Raw genomic sequence first — 16474 nt, 5'->3', positions numbered from 1 at the left:
TAATGCGGTTTTTGGTGTTTTATGTTTCCTTACATGCTCTTTTTTGTATGTTTTTTGTAGGTAATACTTTTTTTTTGCTGATTATATAATAGTGCAATGAATTCAAGGAGCGAGTTTTTGAGACTAGGTGGCATTCGGGAAACTATTAAAGTTGAACTTGCATCTCTTTTAGATTCCCTCGATTCTGGTTCTAGGTCCACAAAGGTGTTATATATAGCTCCTCATCTTTTATCGACATTTGAGGCGATTGGTTTATCCGAGGAACTTTTCTCATCGAACCATGGTGTGATTGGAGTGTTTCCTTATGAGGCAGAAATTGCTTTTGTCTCTACGCAGCATGCTGTTTTTATTCTTAATCCTGATATGGAAAACATCCGATCGCTGGTAGTAAATATATTGTCAAATTCAAAAACACACGCGAGGACGTTGATACATGTTTTCTTTGTCCCGCGTAAGCCTCTTATGATTGGACATGCACTTGAAAATGAATATAAGCTCATGCGGGCTGTACCTGGATTAAGCTTGGGAGAATTTGATTTGGATCTGATACCGTTAGAGGATGATTTTCTTTCTATGCAACAACCTTTGGCCTTGAAGCATTTAATTGCCGATGGGGATATTGCGTTGCTTCAGTGGATTGCAAGAATGATACTGAAGCTACAAACCTCACGTTTTGGTGCAATTTCCTTGATTAGAGGTAAGGGAACAAGAGCAACAAAGGTGATACAAATACTACATCGAATGCAGAGTGAGGTGGGATCTGAATTTCTCACAGACCTTACTCCTGAGATTGGTTCTTTATTTATTTTGGATAGGACATTAGATTTGCTAACACCGCTTATGACTCAATTGACGTATGAGGGGCTTATCGATGAGTTTTACAACATAGATGCTGGTTATGTGAACTTTCCATTTAATTTGGGTGATGGCGCAAAACTTGAATTAGGACAGCGAGTCTTTTTGAACCATGCTGATAAAGTTTATGGCGAAATCCGTGATAAGAATTTTGCAAACGTTGGGTTAACGCTTTATAATAAATCCGTTTGGATAAAAAAGAGTTATGAACGTCGGAAAGAGGTTCAACAACTCAAAGAGCTAAAGGAGTTTATGAAGGGGTTGCCTGAAATGCAGGAATTACACCGTTTGATAGGTATGCATACTGCCGTGGCCACTGAAATAGGAAAACGTACACAAAGTATTGAATTTAGAAGACGGGTAACCATGGAGCAGAGTATCATTCAACAGGTGAATGAGCGTGAAGTGGTGGACTATATAGAGGAACTTATTAATAAGAACGTTCCTATTGCGGATGTTTTGCGACTTATTTCCCTCTATTCACTCGTAAACGGTGGCCTTAAAAGCAAAACATATGATTTTTTTAAAGAGAATATTATGCTGTCTTATGGCATTCCACAAGGTCTGGCAGCCTTCTTTGCTTTAGAGCGTAGTGGTTTGATCACGAAACACGACAACAAGCAACCCAACTTTTCCACTATCCGCAAACAACTTAAATTATGGTATGACGCATTACAAGAGCAACAACCAAATGATATATCCTATGTATATAGCGGGTATGCATCTTTGTTGGTGCGTTTGTTGGAGTTTATGATTAGTCATCCTGAGAATTGGAATACACCATCGGACGCTACCGACTTTGTTGCAGGTGAAAAGCTGGAAATTCGTAATGAGGTGGAACCTTCAGGGGTTACTCCAACAACGATGGTATTTGTTATTGGAGGTATCACGTATGCTGAAATTAGCGCTCTGCGTTATGTACAGACAAAATTAGCTGATGCTGGCAGGGCAAGGCGCATTTTAGTAGCATCAACACACATAACGAACGGCAAACAAATGATAGGTTCTTTATTACCGTTTTTCACCGAAGATAAATAAAACAAAAACAATGATGCTATTATCACTTTATCTATCTACCTATCTCTCTCTATATATATATATATATATATTCTTCTGGTTTCTATGAAAGAACGACCATTTAAAAAGAGGCATTGGCGAGCAACAGACATTATGTTTGCTTTAAAACTTTTTTTTTCTTTGGCACCTTCCTTTTTTTTGTTTTTTGTTTTGCTTTTGCTGAACAAGGGGAAACGATTGGGAAGGGAAAAATATGTCGGAGGCGCCTAAGCGTTGCTACTATGAGGTGCTTGAGGTGGACAGAAAAGCGTCACTGGACGAAATTCGTCGTGCGTACAAGCAACAGGCTCTTCTGCATCATCCGGACAAAAATTATGGCAATGTGGAGAATACAGTGGCCATATTTAAGGAGATTCAGAATGCATATTCTGTCCTTAGTGATTCAGAGGAGCGTGCGTGGTATGACGCCCATCGGGAAAGTATTTTGAATGGAGAAGATGCTGAAGGTTCTGCAAACGATATTAATTTATATGGCTACTTTTCTTCCAGATGCTATGATGGCTTTGATGATGGTGAGGATGGATTTTTTAGTGTGTATAGGCGGGTATTTGATCAATTGCTGGAAGATGAAAGTGAATATGATGATAGGGCCAAATGTTGGCCTCGATTTGGTGAGAGTTCAACAGAGTGGAGTAGTGTGTCAGAGTTTTATTCTTATTGGAAAAATTTTGCTTCCTTTAAGAACTTTGCATGTAAAGATGAATACAAGATAAACGAAATCCCTGATCGTGCATCCAGACGAATGGCTGAACGGATTAATCAAAAGGCACGGGCAGCTGCTAAAAAAGAATACATACAAGCTGTGCAAAGCCTTGCTCGGTTTGTATACCGTCGTGACCCTCGGGTTCAAGCTGAGATGGCTCGCCAAGAGGAAGAAGAACTCCGAATAGCAAAAGAAAAAGGGCAGAAGCGTTTGGAGCAAGCACGAAGGCGCCGTGAAGCAAATGAAAAACTTTGGGTAGCTGCAGCGGAGAAGGAAGCGGAGGAAGAACAAGCTCGACTTGACAGAGGGGAAGCTACGGGTGACCACACTTTGGAGTTGCTTTACGAAAAGCAACGCCAAATGGAGGAGATGCGAAAGACAAGGGGCAGTAACGGTGAAGGATTTGCAATGCTGGAGGGCGACGATGAAGACGAGAATGAAGTAAACAAGTTTAGCTGCCCCGCATGCAAGAAACAGTTTAAGAAGAGCGGGCAATACAAGGAACACATAAACAGCAGCAAGCATAAGGCGAAGTTGAAGCAACTCTCTGGTAAGGGGGTGAGTGTTGAGGCACTTATGAAATGGAGTGAGTAAACTCTAATCTTACGTATAAGACGCTTGGAAATGGTGGTACAGCATAACGCGCGCAGACACACACACACACAAAAAAAAAAGCTTTTATCTTTTTTTTTCTATATGTATATATATTGATGGTATGAATGTTTTCTTCACGCACTCTTTCTTGGTATTTCTGTCAGCGAACACTTGTTTTCTTTCTTGCCGAATTCTAATTTCTGCGTGGTGAATAACTGGCATGTCCGCACACAGTGGGGAACTTTTTTTTTAAAAAAAAATATAGTACCCTATGCGCAGGTGTTTGCATTTGCCCCTGAGGTTCGTTTTGCCCCCGTTGAGAAGGCATCAGAATGCGCTTTGCTTTTTCGAGCGTTTCTGTGGCGAAAAGAACGGAGTGAATGTACCTGTATCAAGTTCGATTGGGACAGTAGCTAGAGAGACGCTGCCAGCGCAAAGAGACGCGTACGAACAGCTAAAGGAGCGGATTCGAGGGCTATCTGAGGATGATCAACGACTTATTTTTGAAGCTTTACAACACCCTGAGCAACAACCAAGCTCTAAAATGGGTGGTGCCGGCATCGGCACGAAGTCTGGTGATATGGTGGCGGCGTTTACCTGTGGACGTTGTGAGCATCGCACGGTAAAGAAATTTAGCAGACATGCCTATACAAAGGGCATTGTTATTGTCCAATGTCCCTCCTGCGAGGTTCGACACCTTCTTGCTGACAACCTGGGATGGTTTGTTGATGAGGCAAAGAACATTGAGGATTTGTTGCGAGAAAAGGGAGAGGCCTTTGTGCGAATTGGAAACGATTACCATGTCGAACCGCCTAGAGATAATGAGAGTTGGGAGGCGAAAACATGATCCCGTGTGCTTTTTTAACTGGCTGACTGCAATCACAACGTGGAAGTCAAGAAAAATAGTTGTAATAAAAATTCAATAAAAGAAAGAATAAAAAGACAAACAAAGAAAAGTTGGAATGCCCTTATATCGATCATTTCTCTTCTCTTCTGTTTTTTTAAAAAGAAAATTGACTCTGATCATGTTTTTCCCCATCATCTTTTTTTTTTTGTTTTCCTTCTTACTTTCCTTTCGTGTACCTTTTAAGCGATTTATTTTAAATTTTCATTCCTTATTTTCGGGGTTTGCAGTCTCTCCCTACAGCGTCACAAAACAACAATAATAAGAGAGGGAATCGCCACAAGAGAGGATGACCTACGAGATTCAGCCCATTTTGAAAGGTACACGACGCGATCCGGTGACAAAGCGGTACAACAAGGCGGCGGGTAAGAGCCCGTTCGGTGTTTTTCCTCCTGGTTATGCCCCAAAGAAAACAACTACTGCTGATTTAACGGAAACGTGCAAAGAGGAGTCAGTGTCGTTGCGCGGGGTTAAGTTTGCCTATGCGGGCACCCGATCCGGCTTTGGCGGGGCCACAAGTTCGCTCTATAAGGGCCGTCCAAACAATACTAACTCTGATGCCTTTTCGGCCAACGGTGCGGGTGACAGTAAACCACCCAAGGCGGGTGCATTTAAGCGTCGCATTATTCCCCCCACTGAATTTCGTCGGTACTATGATCGTGGTGACTTGCCGTTAGCCGTGTCACACGGGAGCCGTCCCAGCATCGATTGGAAGGTGGAAGTGGAGCGACTGGATTACCACCACTACCTTCCCATATTCTTTGATGGGATACGTGAAACAGAGGAGCCGTACATGTTTCTGGCCCGCCAGGGTTGCCTGGATCTGCTTCAGCGCGGGAGCGCCAAGGTCCTTCCCACTATTCCGCAGCTTATTATTCCCATCAAGACAGCACTAAACACGCGTCATCCGGAGATTATCTGTGCGACTCTTCGTATCCTGCAACAGTTGGTTGTTAGCGGCGACCTCATTGGCGAAGCTCTTGTTCCATATTATCGGCAGATTCTTCCCATGTTTAATCTATTTAAAAGCCGCCACAAACACCGTGCTCGCGGAGATACGATTGATTATGGTCAGAGAAAGCGTGACGATGTAGGCGACTTGGTGGAGGAGACACTTCAACTGCTTGAGCTGCACGGCGGTGACGATGCGTACATTAATATCAAGTACATGGTGCCAACCTACGAAAGCTGTGTGTTCAGCTAGTCGCGTGCAGAGCAGCCGGAAGGAGGAAGGAAAGGGGAAAGTAGGGCAAGACGACGATGCAGCAAAATATTGTTTATTTTGTAGTTTGATGTGTTTACTTTTGCGTCTACTTTCTCACGTTCTTCCCTTTACCGCAATGAAGCTAGAACAGATCAGAGTTTTTTGATGTATAATAGCACAGGTAGGCGCCGCCGCGGTGTGGTTGCGGCCTCTTTGTACGGCTGGGGGTGGGGTGGGGGGTGGGGATGCTCACAGGGGAAAACAAGAGGATGAACTGAGGGGCACTTAAAGAGTCATAGCTACACGCTCACGCACACACAAAAAAACACGGAAAAAAATATGTGCTCAACAATGTATGCTTTCTGTTGGATAGAGGCTTTAGAGACCGCCATGGGTGGGGAAGTTTTTTGATCCACTTTTTCTTTCTCCCTGTGTATTTCCATCTGCCGAGTTTGTTTCTCTTCTTGCGGGGCTACTTCTTTTGTTGCTCGTAGTTTTTTTTTTTTTTCTTTTTAGTTCCCCCCTCGTCCCCCTCAGCGAGAGGGGAGGATGGAGGATGAAGGGTACTACTATTATGATGACGACTATGGCAATGAGGAGGGGGAGGCGTGGGAGGCGGGGCTGGAAAACGTCTACGTGACGGCAAAGTCCATGATGGACACTATGCCGGAGGAATGCGCTGCTGGGATGCGTAGCGTCGCGCGTGATGATCCAGTGGGTGGAAGGTGGTCATTCAAGGCGTTGAAGATGCTTGTCAGGGTCTGTCGACGCATGAAGTCTTATGAAGAGATGCTTAGCTACTACGACCAGGTGTCCAGCTTTAGTCACAATGATGTGAGCAAGGGACAATTACAAAAGGCCATGACCAAACTTATTGATGAGGCGCAGCGTGTACCTGTGGAATATCTACGGCGTATGCTGGAGACGACCATTAAGGTTACCTCAAGGGACATGAAGTCTTTTGGGAAACTCTGGTTTAACGCAAAGCTTAAGCACGCGACGCTGACACTACAAGCGAATGCACTGGATGCGGTGCTGGATGAAATGGGGCCAGTACTGGCATGGTGTAAAGAGGAAGACCAGTTTGCTTTCAAGAAGAGTGCTCAATTGTTTCTCGCATACGCATTGCTGCTAAGGGTCTACTCCAAAAAGAAGGACTACAAACGTATGCGGGAAACGTTTTTCTTGTCCACCTCCATTGCTAACACCATCCCTCCATCCCGAGTGCTGGGTGGTGTGATGGAGTGCGGGGGAAAGATGTATATGCATCTTCGTGACTGGTCCTCCGCTTTTCGGGCTTTTTCTGAGGCATTTCTGCACTACAACGAGTTCGGCGACCCTTCCAAGATAGGCTGTCTTAAGTATCTTGTGTTTGCGCGCATGTTAGGCGGCTCCACTATTGACCCGTTTGCCAGACGTGAGGCAAAGGCGTACGAGGATACGCCCGAAATTGTGCCCGTTGCAATGCTTATGAGGTCATTTGCAGCGAATGATGTTCGCGAGTTTATCGACGTTATGAAGCTTCACCGGGACTCTTTTGATGCGGATGCTGTGTTGAAGCCTTGCCTAGACGAGGTGCTAGAGCAGCTCCGCCTACAGGCTCTTGTCGCGTACGTGGAGCCATACCAGTGTCTTTATATGGAGCGTCTGAAGGAGGTCTTACTCGTTGACGCGGACGAGGCTGAGCGACTCTGCGTCAGGGCGGTGGCGGAGGGTAAGCTGAATGCTGCCCTGGATGACGAGCAGCACATCCTTGTCATGCAAAGAGAACAGCTGACAGATTCAGAGGTGGAGCAGCTCCAGGCGTTGACTCGCTGGTCCACAACGCTTCTTGAACTAAATGGAGACGCAAGGAAGAAGCTGGAACGCATTATATGAGACTCGGTCCTTTCGGTTGCCTTCCAGCGACGTCTTACTGGAACCTCCTTCTTCTTGTTCACCCTTTCTCCTTTCTTGTGTGTGTGTTTTTTTACCTTTGCACTTCACTTGCCGTCACTTTTTGGTGTACAATCCGGACAACGTCAAGAAACGGTCGTTGCCCTGAGGTATATACATGTGTGTGTGTGTGTGTGTGTGTGTCTACTTTTTTTTATTTTTATTTTTATTTTTCAGGGATGCCTGGCCTGCGCTTTTTGTTTACCGTTGTTGTCCTGCTCTTGCTGCTGTCGGCGCTTCTTGTGGGCGCCAAAGAACCTATCCAGCATGTCAGCATTGTTCACCGCCACGGTGCGAGGGATGCACCGCCTCTCATTCACAAGGGTTTTGCCGACGTTACACAGCTGACGCCAAGTGGGGAGACAATGATGCAAAACCTTGGAAAACTGCTGCGGGTGACGTACGACAGTTTCATCTCTTCCTACGACCCCGATGCGTATGACGTCTTCTCTGAGGATGCTGACAACTGCATCCAGTCGGCGCACGGGGTGTTACAAGCCTTTTGCTACTCATCCTCCCCATTTTTTCCCATTGTAAGGCATACGCCTATGGAAACGGATTGGCTTATGGGATTCAACCACATGCTTCCCAATATGTATGCCCGTCCTCAGTGGTTTTTCTCATACCGGAATAACGATACGCTGGCGCGAGCGATGCTATCTACAGCCGAGCTTCAAACGCTTTCTAGTGAATTTGGCAGCTGGTGCACGGAAACACCTATGCAGTGTGCCCTTTTTGCTGCGGACGCTCTTCAGTCCAGGATTACTGCGGGCAACGTGTCCACACAACTCCAAGCTGTCTTTAAGGCTAAACTTTTACCCTTGTCGTATGGTGATAATAAACACAAGTTTGGTTTCCATTCTACGGATCCTTACGCCGTAGTAGGATCTCCAGCCTACAGCCTAACGGCAAAAGTGTTGCATGATGCAGCAACCGGCGACAAAAAAGTTTGCCAATACTCCGTTCATGATTATGCCATATTGGGTGTGCTTAACGTCCTTGGCGGAATTCAACTGGATGACATTGATCCCAAGTGGCTTCCCCGCTTCGGCGCCGTGTTGACGGTGACAAGCTACCGCAACGGAAACGTTTCCTTCAGCTACGCTGAGCCTCAGCAGGAGGCGGGATCCCGCCTGGACTACGTTTCGGGTTTATTACCCATAACGGTGCATTGCCAAACGGCTGAGGGATCAGACTATGTGGCATCAACGTGCCCATTGAGTGATGTTTGGCGTCACGTGAACCGCTCAAAGCCGACTATGGCGGATCCCTTTTGCTATCTTCGTCCGGAGGATAAGTGTGACATACTTGATGCAGTGCCTAGCGCACACTGCCAGTACTATCGCAAGTACTGCCCAAACGAGGTATGTGGGCCCAGTGCGGAGCTGGATCCCTCGCGGAACTATACCTGTGTTTCGTTTTCCAAGAGGAAACTTATGAAAAATTACCTCCTTGCGTTTATTCTCGCCGGCGTGGTTGGCGCGGTTGTGGGAATAGCTATTGGTGCTTTTATTGCTCTCTTGCTTCGAAGAACAGAGTCGAGGGAAGAGCATCGGCGGCTTGTTTTAAATGCCGAAGCGGGCGGGACCACTGCCTAGCTGCATTCGTAGTGTGTGCATGTGCATGGGCTCAATAAATAGTTTCCCATGCTATTGAATGTTTTCCACCCCCTGCCAGGTGAAATGACACCACCACGAGAGTTCTTGACGACTGGTGTTATTATTATTTATTATTATTTTTATTGTAGTTGTAGCAGTTATTGGAGTTTTGCTCCGCTACAAGGCGTTCTTCTTTTCCGTTTCTTTTCTTTTCGTTTGCTACACCGTCATTCTCCGACGTATCTTCTGACCGTGGCCCCTGATCTGTCACGGTGTTTCCACCCCGCAGCGCGAAGCGGCGTCCTGCACACGTGCTGTGGTCAAGGCGGTCGCAACGCGACGACGGAGACGTGGCACAAAACAACAAGAGCAAGACACAGTGAGCAACAAAAGACATTGAAACAATAAGTAAATAAATAAAAAATAAAGCGGCGGAGCGCAGAGAGAAAAACAAACAAACAAAAGTGCGTGTGACTTGAACTCCCCACAATGAAGGCACGGCAACCCAGGAAGAACCACATCAACATGCACGACATCATTGCCGCCCCGCTTGGCGCCCTGCCTGGCGCCGTTGACGCCATTCTGCGACGACAAGAGGACCTAGACGATGTCGAGGTGCAGAGCATTTTCAAAGAGGCCTCTTTCATTTTTCTTCGGGCGGAGGAGGCACTGGCATCGCGGGATGCAGATGCGTTTTGTGTGCTTTTTAAGCTGTTCTCAGAGGGGTTCGCCCACAATGAGAGTTCCTTTGGAAAAGGCATAGATACTTTTGGAGAAAATGGTGCGCTTCTGCAAACTTTGCGTGACATTTTCCGCGTGGCGGTGGAGCAGCGGGCTTTCCCTTTACAGAGCCTCGCCGTTGTTGAACTTGTGCAAGTAGTTGGTAGCCTCTGCGATGGCAGTGCCATCAAAGATGCATGTGGTGCGTTGTTTATGGAGGGACTCGCGTGTATGTTGGATGACATATACCGTCGCAGCGTTGAGGAGGCCCATGCGAGTTTTTTGGCGCAACGGGCCGCAGCAACGGCCCTCATTAATTTGGTGAAGGGCTCCAAACAGAATAAGCAGCGGATTAGTTCGTGGAATTTCTTGGCAGACTGCTGTGCACTGAGCGTGGACGTTTTTTTTCAGCTGCAGTGTATCGAGCTTTTGTTTCGCCTCTCACGCTACAACAAGTCCCTGCTGGCGCAAATTTCCAGCCGTCTTCGTCCTCGTGTGCTGGATAATATTCGCCAGTTACCGAATGACTCAACATTGTTGACAAAAATGGTGGAGCTGCTGCACGACATCAACGATGAGCGGGAAGACATCTTGTCATTTCCAGTGAACCGAGCAGACGTGGCTTACACGACGATCATGGAGAACACTTCATCGTATTTCACAATGAACTACTTTGTTGTGCTTATGACGTCAAGCAACGCTGACAACGTCACCATTCCCTACCGGTCGATTCGGTCGGTAACGCTTGGCAAGGATGGACGAGTTGTTTTTCGTCTGGACGAGTTTCCGACGAAGCTTGAGGCACTATTGAGCCATACACCGGGTGAGGACAGCATTGTACTTTTCATGACGGTGGACCAGCTCGCCCTCTTTAAGGAATCCCGCATACGCTCTTGGATTCTGTCCGCGTTGGATGCCAAGAAAGGACGCAAGCGGAACAGCACACATGCCAGTAACGGGGCTGTGGCCACGTCTCCCTCAGCCTTGCACGACGCACGCACCGAGAGAGAGGCGAAGAGACACCGAGCTGATTCCCTGCAGCTGACAGGTAACGATTCCCATGTGTTAGCCATCTTCCAGAAGATCATCAAGGCATCCGATGATGATGCAAGTGTTGTGGTTGAAAAAATGAAACAACTTGTCAACAGTAAAAATGAGTTCAGACATCAAGAAGTTGCAGCCATTCTCAATGCCTCGATGAACGACATTCAGAGGATGGTGGATGAGGGGCATGTGGCCACCGATGGCGCCCGTGCAGCTCTTAGAGAGGGCGTGGAAGAGAGCATCCAGAGCATAGAGCAGCGACTTTTGGCTTCCCAAGCAAAAGCCGCAGAGGCCGTCGAGAAGCTGAATCTTGCACTTCAAGAACTGAAGGGCAGCAATACGGCCATTCATGAACAGATAGCGTGCATAGAGATTATGTTACAACAGTCACTGGAGGTGAGCCGCGAGGAGGAGGCGAATGCGTGCAAATTGCTGAAGACTGAGGGCGAGGAAACTACTGAACGACTTGAGGCACTTCTCGACCGCCATCTTATGGGGCAATCAAACCCAATGAATGTGATATCTGAGTTTCTTAAAGCCAGTGCAGCCTGAAGTGTCTTTTAGTGTGCAGGCCACTTTTGTAGCTTTTCTTCTGTATTGTTTTACTCCTCTCCCCCTTTTTTTGTTTTTGTGTGTGTGTGTGTGTTTTTTTTTTACTTTGTTGTTTCGGCGAATCGTTGTGGCTGCTGTTCCTTTCCTCCTCCTTTTCCTTCCTACTGATGTGTTTTGCATTTTGTTTTCAATACACTGAATTTGTTGTATTTCACGAGGGACTCTTTACTTGTCTGCTTTTTTCTTGATGTGTGCGCCTCCCCTTGCTCGCTGTGTCTTGCGTTGCAGTGTACGAGGCGGTTTGTAAGTTATTGCCGATGTCCTGGGCGGCGGACTCTGCGGCGGCGCAGTTCCCATTGTCAACGGTGATGAAGCAGCAGGGCGCTCTCCCCGCTTCTCCGTTGTTTACCGCCCTCCCGGAGAATCATGTGCTTCGGGTGTTTCAGCTGGGTGCCCTGCAGACGCAGGCGGAGTTGGTAGATTATTTGCGCAGCAATTTGTTTGAGATATTTGATTTGGATGCACTCCAATCCTACCGCTACGCGTATCAAGAGGAACTCATGTTTGTGCTCGATGCCATCCTGTACTGGGGCTCCACATGGAGACGTGCCCAATCCATAGGTGATCGCCAGGGGAACCTCGTGTTTCGGGATGAGAGGAAGGCGCTGGCGAGCGGGCAATCCTCTGTGGTGAGGCTTGTGCCTTCTTTGGCACCGACGCGTGGCCGACTCCTTCTTTACGCCTTATTGACCGTCTGCTTGCCATACCTGGTGCGGAAGCTGCAGCGCAAATCGTTGGAGGAGGACTGGGAACGTGGGAATGCAGGCTCCTTGAAGGCCAAGATAGCGAAGGCTGTTCGACTAGCATGCGTGGCATGGGCAGCTTTTTCGTTACTTCACATGCTGCACTTTCTGGCCACAGCGCAATACCGCACCCTTGTAGAGCGGCTGCTTTCACTCCGGCTGGTTTATGGCAGTCAAAGCATGCATAGGGTGACAAACTTAATGTACTTGAATCAACATGTCATGTGGCAAACCTGCTCCTCCTTGTTGGCTGTTCTGAACATTGGTCGGCACTTCAGTCGTTTGTCACACTCTTTGCGGGCCTTTACCTCGCCGGCGGCGGGCTCAGGATTAAGCGACAATGTCTGCTGCGCCTGTCATGGCCACCCAACCATCGGGCAGCGCTCGAACTGTAGACACCTCTACTGCTATTACTGTATTAAGAGCCGACTGCTGGATCCCAAGCTCGCGGGGTCCTTCCGTTGTTTTCGTTGTGGATCCACCGTGCACACGGCGGAGCCCTTGTAGTGAGAGAGAACCACTGTGAATAACCCAAAACCGCGCAAATGGGGACGGGCAGACGAGAAAGGGGAAGAAACCCCGAACAGGATCCACTAAGACGTAGCTGACGAGCAAAGGGAGCCAACAAAGAGGTAAAAAGAAAAAAAGAAAAAAAGAACTCTACAGAAAAGCGACGCGATCCCCCCCTCCCTCTTCTCTTTTTGTTTTTGTTCCTTTTCAGGATATGAAGATTAGGACGCATCCGCTGCAGGTGCCGCGGTGATTGGGACCCGTAAGTGTATTTGTACAGAAAGGAAGAGAGCAGCCCACTGCACGGCTTCTGCAGCACAACGGGGATGTTTCTGTGAATTTAAATGACTTTTTGTGTCTTGATTTTATTGTTCTTCATGTCATTTTTTTTTTTTTCCCCTTGTCTTCCGTGATAGCTTGAGTTGCCGTCTTTTTGCAGATGGATCCCGCAGCTAGTGTTTTCTCCCCTTTCCACAACGAGATGGAGGGGAAAAACGGCTTCTTGGAGAATGCCGTGCGATTGGGAGCGGCTGGGCACAGTTACGGGGCCAATATCTCCGCCTCCGCTGCCACCGTAGTGCGCGAAGGTGGGAGAAGAGCCAGCAACACAAGAGACGACGATTTGAGTCGACGTGGGACTCCCTGCGATGGTTGCGGGGTGAATTACACGACAGCCATGGTGCCAACAGGAGGAGTGTATTTGTGCGCTGTCTGCGCCACACAGCACGAGTCGCAGCCGAAAGGAAGTCGCTTTCCTCCCAATACGTTAAAGTGCTGCCCTGCTAGTGTGACGGAGGGAGACGACACCGTCGTGCGCTGCTGCGCGTGCCACGGCTGGTACCACTGTGCATGCCTAGATATTCACGACAGGGCGCTGAAGGAGTACTTGACGTTATCCACGACGAAGTGGTACTGCATGGAGCCTTCCTGCTGTGAGAAAGTACTTCAGGAAAAGCTCAAAAAGAGGCGGTAGAACAATCGCTGGTATAAAAGGTGATGCGCATATGCGTATGCATGCTTCTGCCCTTGTTGTTTCCGTAATCATTTTTCAATGTATGGATAGATGTGGTGGGGGTTTTGCACTTGAATGATACGAGGCATTGGATGGTGTGCTAACGGCCGCAATACTTTTCCGTACCGTACATATCGACGTCAGAGAGCAAATTAAACTAATAAATGCCTATCTGTACGTGTATGCATGTTCTCTTGTAATATTTATTTTGTTCCTTCGTGGTTTCTCGAAGACAACACAACCTTCAGGAGAGAGGAAGGGAAAAGGGAGAGGAGGGAACACGGAAATACATGGTGCTTCAAACGTTTTCATTCTTTGTGGGCATCCTCATGCTTCTGCCCCTGGCTTCAAAGTGCGATGCACTTCTACTCCTGGAGTCGGCGGGGCGTTCAATGCACTTTACGAGTCCGGCGACAGGAGTGACGCATGACGTGCTGGTTCACAGTGAGGTCAGTGCGATTCTTGACTGGCACGTGATACGCGGCGTTCCGGACCTGCAACTGCGTGTTGCTCTTCTGCTACGGTCGAATAATGCAGCAAGCTCAGAAACCACCGGACCTTCGCTTGTCGCTATTGACGACATTCTTGTACGGTGCCTTCACGCACCAGAATCAGTGAATAATGTGGATGGTGCTGTGACCGTGACTTTTTTTACTCGCCATACTGCGATTCAGGTCTTGTACCCGTGCAGGTACGATGATGCCTCCACTTCACTTTACATGCTGGTGGCTGACTGGCGCGACGGGAATTTAAGTGTGTCATCGAACGAGGCGGTTTTTTCTCTTGGTATGGCGAGGCGTTGGCTGCTGTCTCACGATGGTGGGGGCGCCGATGCCCAGTTGCTCTATATACAAAGCCTGGATGGTGCCACAAGCGCCATCCTGCTTGAATGGGGGTACTCAATAGGCGTGTATATCCCCGGCATCTCACGACTGCGATTCCTGCAGAAATCTAATATGCGGGACACAGAGCTGGTCGCATCGTGTTTTCTATTTAGTGTTGGCGTGAGTGGCCTCGTGCGACATTCACGGTTGGAGGACACGTTTTATTTTGAGCTTTACCGTATTTTTCCCTCGAGGCAATCGACAGAACTGCTTCTTGAAACATCTACAACAATCACGGATCTTGACTCCAATGAAAGGCGTTACTGCAGCTTATCCTCGCGAGTTGCTTTCACAGACTGCAGCCTTATTCTCATAACTGCGCCGGTGCTGCAGGTTGAGATTGCGCTGACGGCGACGCTGGAGTCTCCTACTGCCAGTGCTTCACAGGACATGGGTGGCTGGCTGAAGTGCGGTACGACCCTGCTTAAAAGCAGAGCTGTCATGGCGGATGGGGGTTTGCAGCTGCTTGTGTCACCTCTTCGGCGCGCCCAATTCACACCGGCGACACAGATGGAGGCTGGGAATGAGGAGGAAGGGCCCACACGAGGGAGGATGGGCCGTTGCGCCTTTTATCACAGTAACGGCACACTGGATTGTGGCGGTGTTGAAGGACATGTTTGCCCCCGCCTGTGTGGAGTCTCTCGCCACTGTCTTACATTACAGGCGTGGTGGCAGCCACCCACAGGTGTGGATCGTTATTTTTGTGACTGGATGGGTGTGGGTTTGGCTGAGGTGTGTACGTTTTTGTTTGCTCTCTTCACGGCAACGCTCGCAGTTCAAGTTGCAATGAGACTGTTGCGTCTGCGGCGTTTTGGGGCGTCTTTGTTTTGAACAGATGCTTTTTTGTCAGATTTTGTTCACCGTTTTGTGGGTGTCTGTGCTTTTGTTGTGCGTGTTGTTGTTGATGCGTGCGCTTCGCCCGTCACTTTTTTTTTTTTTTACTTCTCTCCGCACGGGGGCTGGGTGGAGGGCTGTGTACAGTTCTACTCTCGCGTACACTTCCGTTTTCTTTGCGTTTGCTTTTTCTCTCTCTCTTGCTTGAGGAACAGGATGGAGAACAAGGCACCCGGCACAACAGCACGCCCCGGTGGGTATGACACGGCGGGAGGGGCCTCAACGCATGAGAACTTTTTTCACCCCCGGCGCAATTTGAAGAAAAGTGTTCAGCGTGCGGGTCTACGATCTTCTCGGCGGGTCGCGGTGTGCTTCACTGTGGGCATCGTTGTGTTTCTCGTGTTTCCCACCTACTTGGGCCCTTTGTACGTAGAGCACGTGGCCAGCAGGGACTGGCTTGAGCGGGCGAATAAATCGATCTGGACGCGGCGCAATGAGAAGGACTACGACTTGTATATGACACAACGCAGGAACGGTTGGCTTGAATATCTCGGCTTGAAACATTATAATATTGGGGGCGACAAGAACCTTGGTGAGATTCAAAAATATCGACAGGGAAAAGAGTAGAAGTGGCAGTCCAGGCTGTTTGGTACGTTTGTTACAGGTTTCCCATTGACAACACCCTTTTTTCTTCTTCCTTGAAGCCTCAAGGCTGCTAGCTAGCACAACTCCTGTTATATATATATATATATATATGTATATATATGTATTTCTGCATTTGTTTCCTGCGCCTTCTCATGCCTGAGGTTGTTGATTTGCCACTTTTTGGTATATACATATTTTTCTTGCCCTTTCTCTTTGTAATGCTATATGAGTGTTTTGACCCTTACCTCTGCGGCGAGGGCGGCTTCTGGTGTTGTGGGCGAGCAGAGGGATGGAACCGAAGGAGTGGAAACAGGTTGAAAGAAGCGTCCAGGAGACAGTGGCAGATGCAAATTCGCCAACAGCGCAGCGTTTTATCCGTGGATCTTTCAAAAAGAACAAGTTCACGAGTGCCCTTATGCTTCTTATCCTCCTCACCCCGTCGGCGTTTCTTCTCTCCTTCTACTCCTCCAAGTTCGTCTCTATTTGGGAGAAGTGGCGCGACCCGTACGAGCTCCCGCCGGGCTTCGACCCCAAAACCGGACGATTCGTGTCAAAAGATGCGCCGAAACAACGTACAGAGCCGCCGTCAGCCCTTGTTTT

General features: G+C 48.2%; 12 protein-coding genes across 12 annotated transcripts in view, besides 14 other annotated features; all 12 read left to right on the top strand.

Annotated features, from left to right (window-relative positions):
* Window positions 1–96: 96 nt before the first annotated feature.
* TraAM80_00181 (putative vacuolar protein sorting-associated protein) lies at window positions 97–1893 on the top strand (the record flags this gene model as incomplete). The annotated part of the gene is made up of 1 exon (XM_029377272.1): window positions 97–1893. The coding sequence occupies one exon, from the start codon at window positions 97–99 to the stop codon at window positions 1891–1893; it is 1797 nt and encodes a 598-aa protein (XP_029242868.1).
* A 16-nt stretch (window positions 1894–1909) lies between these two features.
* Window positions 1910–1921: a microsatellite.
* Window positions 1922–1964: a microsatellite.
* Window positions 1965–2041: 77 nt separating this feature from the next.
* Window positions 2042–2090: a sequence feature (A-rich).
* Window positions 2091–2125: 35 nt separating this feature from the next.
* TraAM80_00180 (putative chaperone DNAJ protein) lies at window positions 2126–3229 on the top strand (the record flags this gene model as incomplete). The annotated part of the gene is made up of 1 exon (XM_029377271.1): window positions 2126–3229. The coding sequence occupies one exon, from the start codon at window positions 2126–2128 to the stop codon at window positions 3227–3229; it is 1104 nt and encodes a 367-aa protein (XP_029242867.1).
* Window positions 3230–3500: 271 nt separating this feature from the next.
* On the top strand, window positions 3501–4076 carry TraAM80_00179 (zf-DNL-domain-containing protein; the record flags this gene model as incomplete). The annotated part of the gene is made up of 1 exon (XM_029377270.1): window positions 3501–4076. One exon carries the CDS (start codon window positions 3501–3503, stop codon window positions 4074–4076), a length of 576 nt encoding a protein of 191 aa, XP_029242866.1.
* A 194-nt stretch (window positions 4077–4270) lies between these two features.
* Window positions 4271–4306: a sequence feature (A-rich).
* A 116-nt stretch (window positions 4307–4422) lies between these two features.
* Window positions 4423–5337, top strand: TraAM80_00178 (ParcG domain containing protein; the record flags this gene model as incomplete). Its single annotated transcript, XM_029377269.1, has 1 exon — window positions 4423–5337. One exon carries the CDS (start codon window positions 4423–4425, stop codon window positions 5335–5337), a length of 915 nt encoding a protein of 304 aa, XP_029242865.1.
* A 494-nt stretch (window positions 5338–5831) lies between these two features.
* Window positions 5832–5851: a microsatellite.
* Window positions 5852–5886: 35 nt separating this feature from the next.
* Window positions 5887–7215, top strand: TraAM80_00177 (putative proteasome regulatory non-ATPase subunit 6; the record flags this gene model as incomplete). Its single annotated transcript, XM_029377268.1, has 1 exon — window positions 5887–7215. The coding sequence occupies one exon, from the start codon at window positions 5887–5889 to the stop codon at window positions 7213–7215; it is 1329 nt and encodes a 442-aa protein (XP_029242864.1).
* Window positions 7216–7391: 176 nt separating this feature from the next.
* Window positions 7392–7416: a microsatellite.
* Window positions 7417–7420: 4 nt separating this feature from the next.
* Window positions 7421–7446: a microsatellite.
* A 5-nt stretch (window positions 7447–7451) lies between these two features.
* TraAM80_00176 (putative membrane-bound acid phosphatase 2) lies at window positions 7452–8870 on the top strand (the record flags this gene model as incomplete). The annotated part of the gene is made up of 1 exon (XM_029377267.1): window positions 7452–8870. The coding sequence occupies one exon, from the start codon at window positions 7452–7454 to the stop codon at window positions 8868–8870; it is 1419 nt and encodes a 472-aa protein (XP_029242863.1).
* A 118-nt stretch (window positions 8871–8988) lies between these two features.
* Window positions 8989–9015: a microsatellite.
* A 45-nt stretch (window positions 9016–9060) lies between these two features.
* Window positions 9061–9088: a microsatellite.
* Window positions 9089–9273: 185 nt separating this feature from the next.
* Window positions 9274–9298: a microsatellite.
* A 61-nt stretch (window positions 9299–9359) lies between these two features.
* TraAM80_00175 (uncharacterized protein) lies at window positions 9360–11186 on the top strand (the record flags this gene model as incomplete). The annotated part of the gene is made up of 1 exon (XM_029377266.1): window positions 9360–11186. The coding sequence occupies one exon, from the start codon at window positions 9360–9362 to the stop codon at window positions 11184–11186; it is 1827 nt and encodes a 608-aa protein (XP_029242862.1).
* A 65-nt stretch (window positions 11187–11251) lies between these two features.
* Window positions 11252–11301: a sequence feature (A-rich).
* Window positions 11302–11503: 202 nt separating this feature from the next.
* Window positions 11504–12496, top strand: TraAM80_00174 (peroxin-2; the record flags this gene model as incomplete). The annotated part of the gene is made up of 1 exon (XM_029377265.1): window positions 11504–12496. One exon carries the CDS (start codon window positions 11504–11506, stop codon window positions 12494–12496), a length of 993 nt encoding a protein of 330 aa, XP_029242861.1.
* Window positions 12497–12623: 127 nt separating this feature from the next.
* Window positions 12624–12647: a microsatellite.
* Window positions 12648–12938: 291 nt separating this feature from the next.
* On the top strand, window positions 12939–13472 carry TraAM80_00173 (uncharacterized protein; the record flags this gene model as incomplete). The annotated part of the gene is made up of 1 exon (XM_029377264.1): window positions 12939–13472. One exon carries the CDS (start codon window positions 12939–12941, stop codon window positions 13470–13472), a length of 534 nt encoding a protein of 177 aa, XP_029242860.1.
* A 285-nt stretch (window positions 13473–13757) lies between these two features.
* Window positions 13758–13789: a microsatellite.
* Window positions 13790–13801: 12 nt separating this feature from the next.
* TraAM80_00172 (uncharacterized protein) lies at window positions 13802–15226 on the top strand (the record flags this gene model as incomplete). The annotated part of the gene is made up of 1 exon (XM_029377263.1): window positions 13802–15226. One exon carries the CDS (start codon window positions 13802–13804, stop codon window positions 15224–15226), a length of 1425 nt encoding a protein of 474 aa, XP_029242859.1.
* Window positions 15227–15445: 219 nt separating this feature from the next.
* TraAM80_00171 (uncharacterized protein) lies at window positions 15446–15856 on the top strand (the record flags this gene model as incomplete). Its single annotated transcript, XM_029377262.1, has 1 exon — window positions 15446–15856. One exon carries the CDS (start codon window positions 15446–15448, stop codon window positions 15854–15856), a length of 411 nt encoding a protein of 136 aa, XP_029242858.1.
* A 108-nt stretch (window positions 15857–15964) lies between these two features.
* Window positions 15965–15995: a microsatellite.
* A 168-nt stretch (window positions 15996–16163) lies between these two features.
* The window catches only part of TraAM80_00170 (uncharacterized protein), a gene marked incomplete at both ends in the record, with an annotated part of 375 nt that continues 64 nt past the window's right edge, over window positions 16164–16474 (top strand). Inside the window, one exon of the mRNA XM_029377261.1 lies at window positions 16164–16474. This exon is cut by the window's right edge and continues 64 nt beyond it. Coding sequence (XP_029242857.1) covers window positions 16164–16474 — 311 coding nt within the window.

The sequence above is a fragment of the Trypanosoma rangeli genome (genome assembly GCF_003719475.1).
Source record: "Trypanosoma rangeli strain AM80 chromosome Unknown Tra_15.4_contig_00003, whole genome shotgun sequence".
Classification (NCBI taxonomy): Eukaryota; Euglenozoa; class Kinetoplastea; order Trypanosomatida; family Trypanosomatidae; genus Trypanosoma; species Trypanosoma rangeli.
This window is presented reverse-complemented; position numbering and strand designations above follow the sequence as displayed.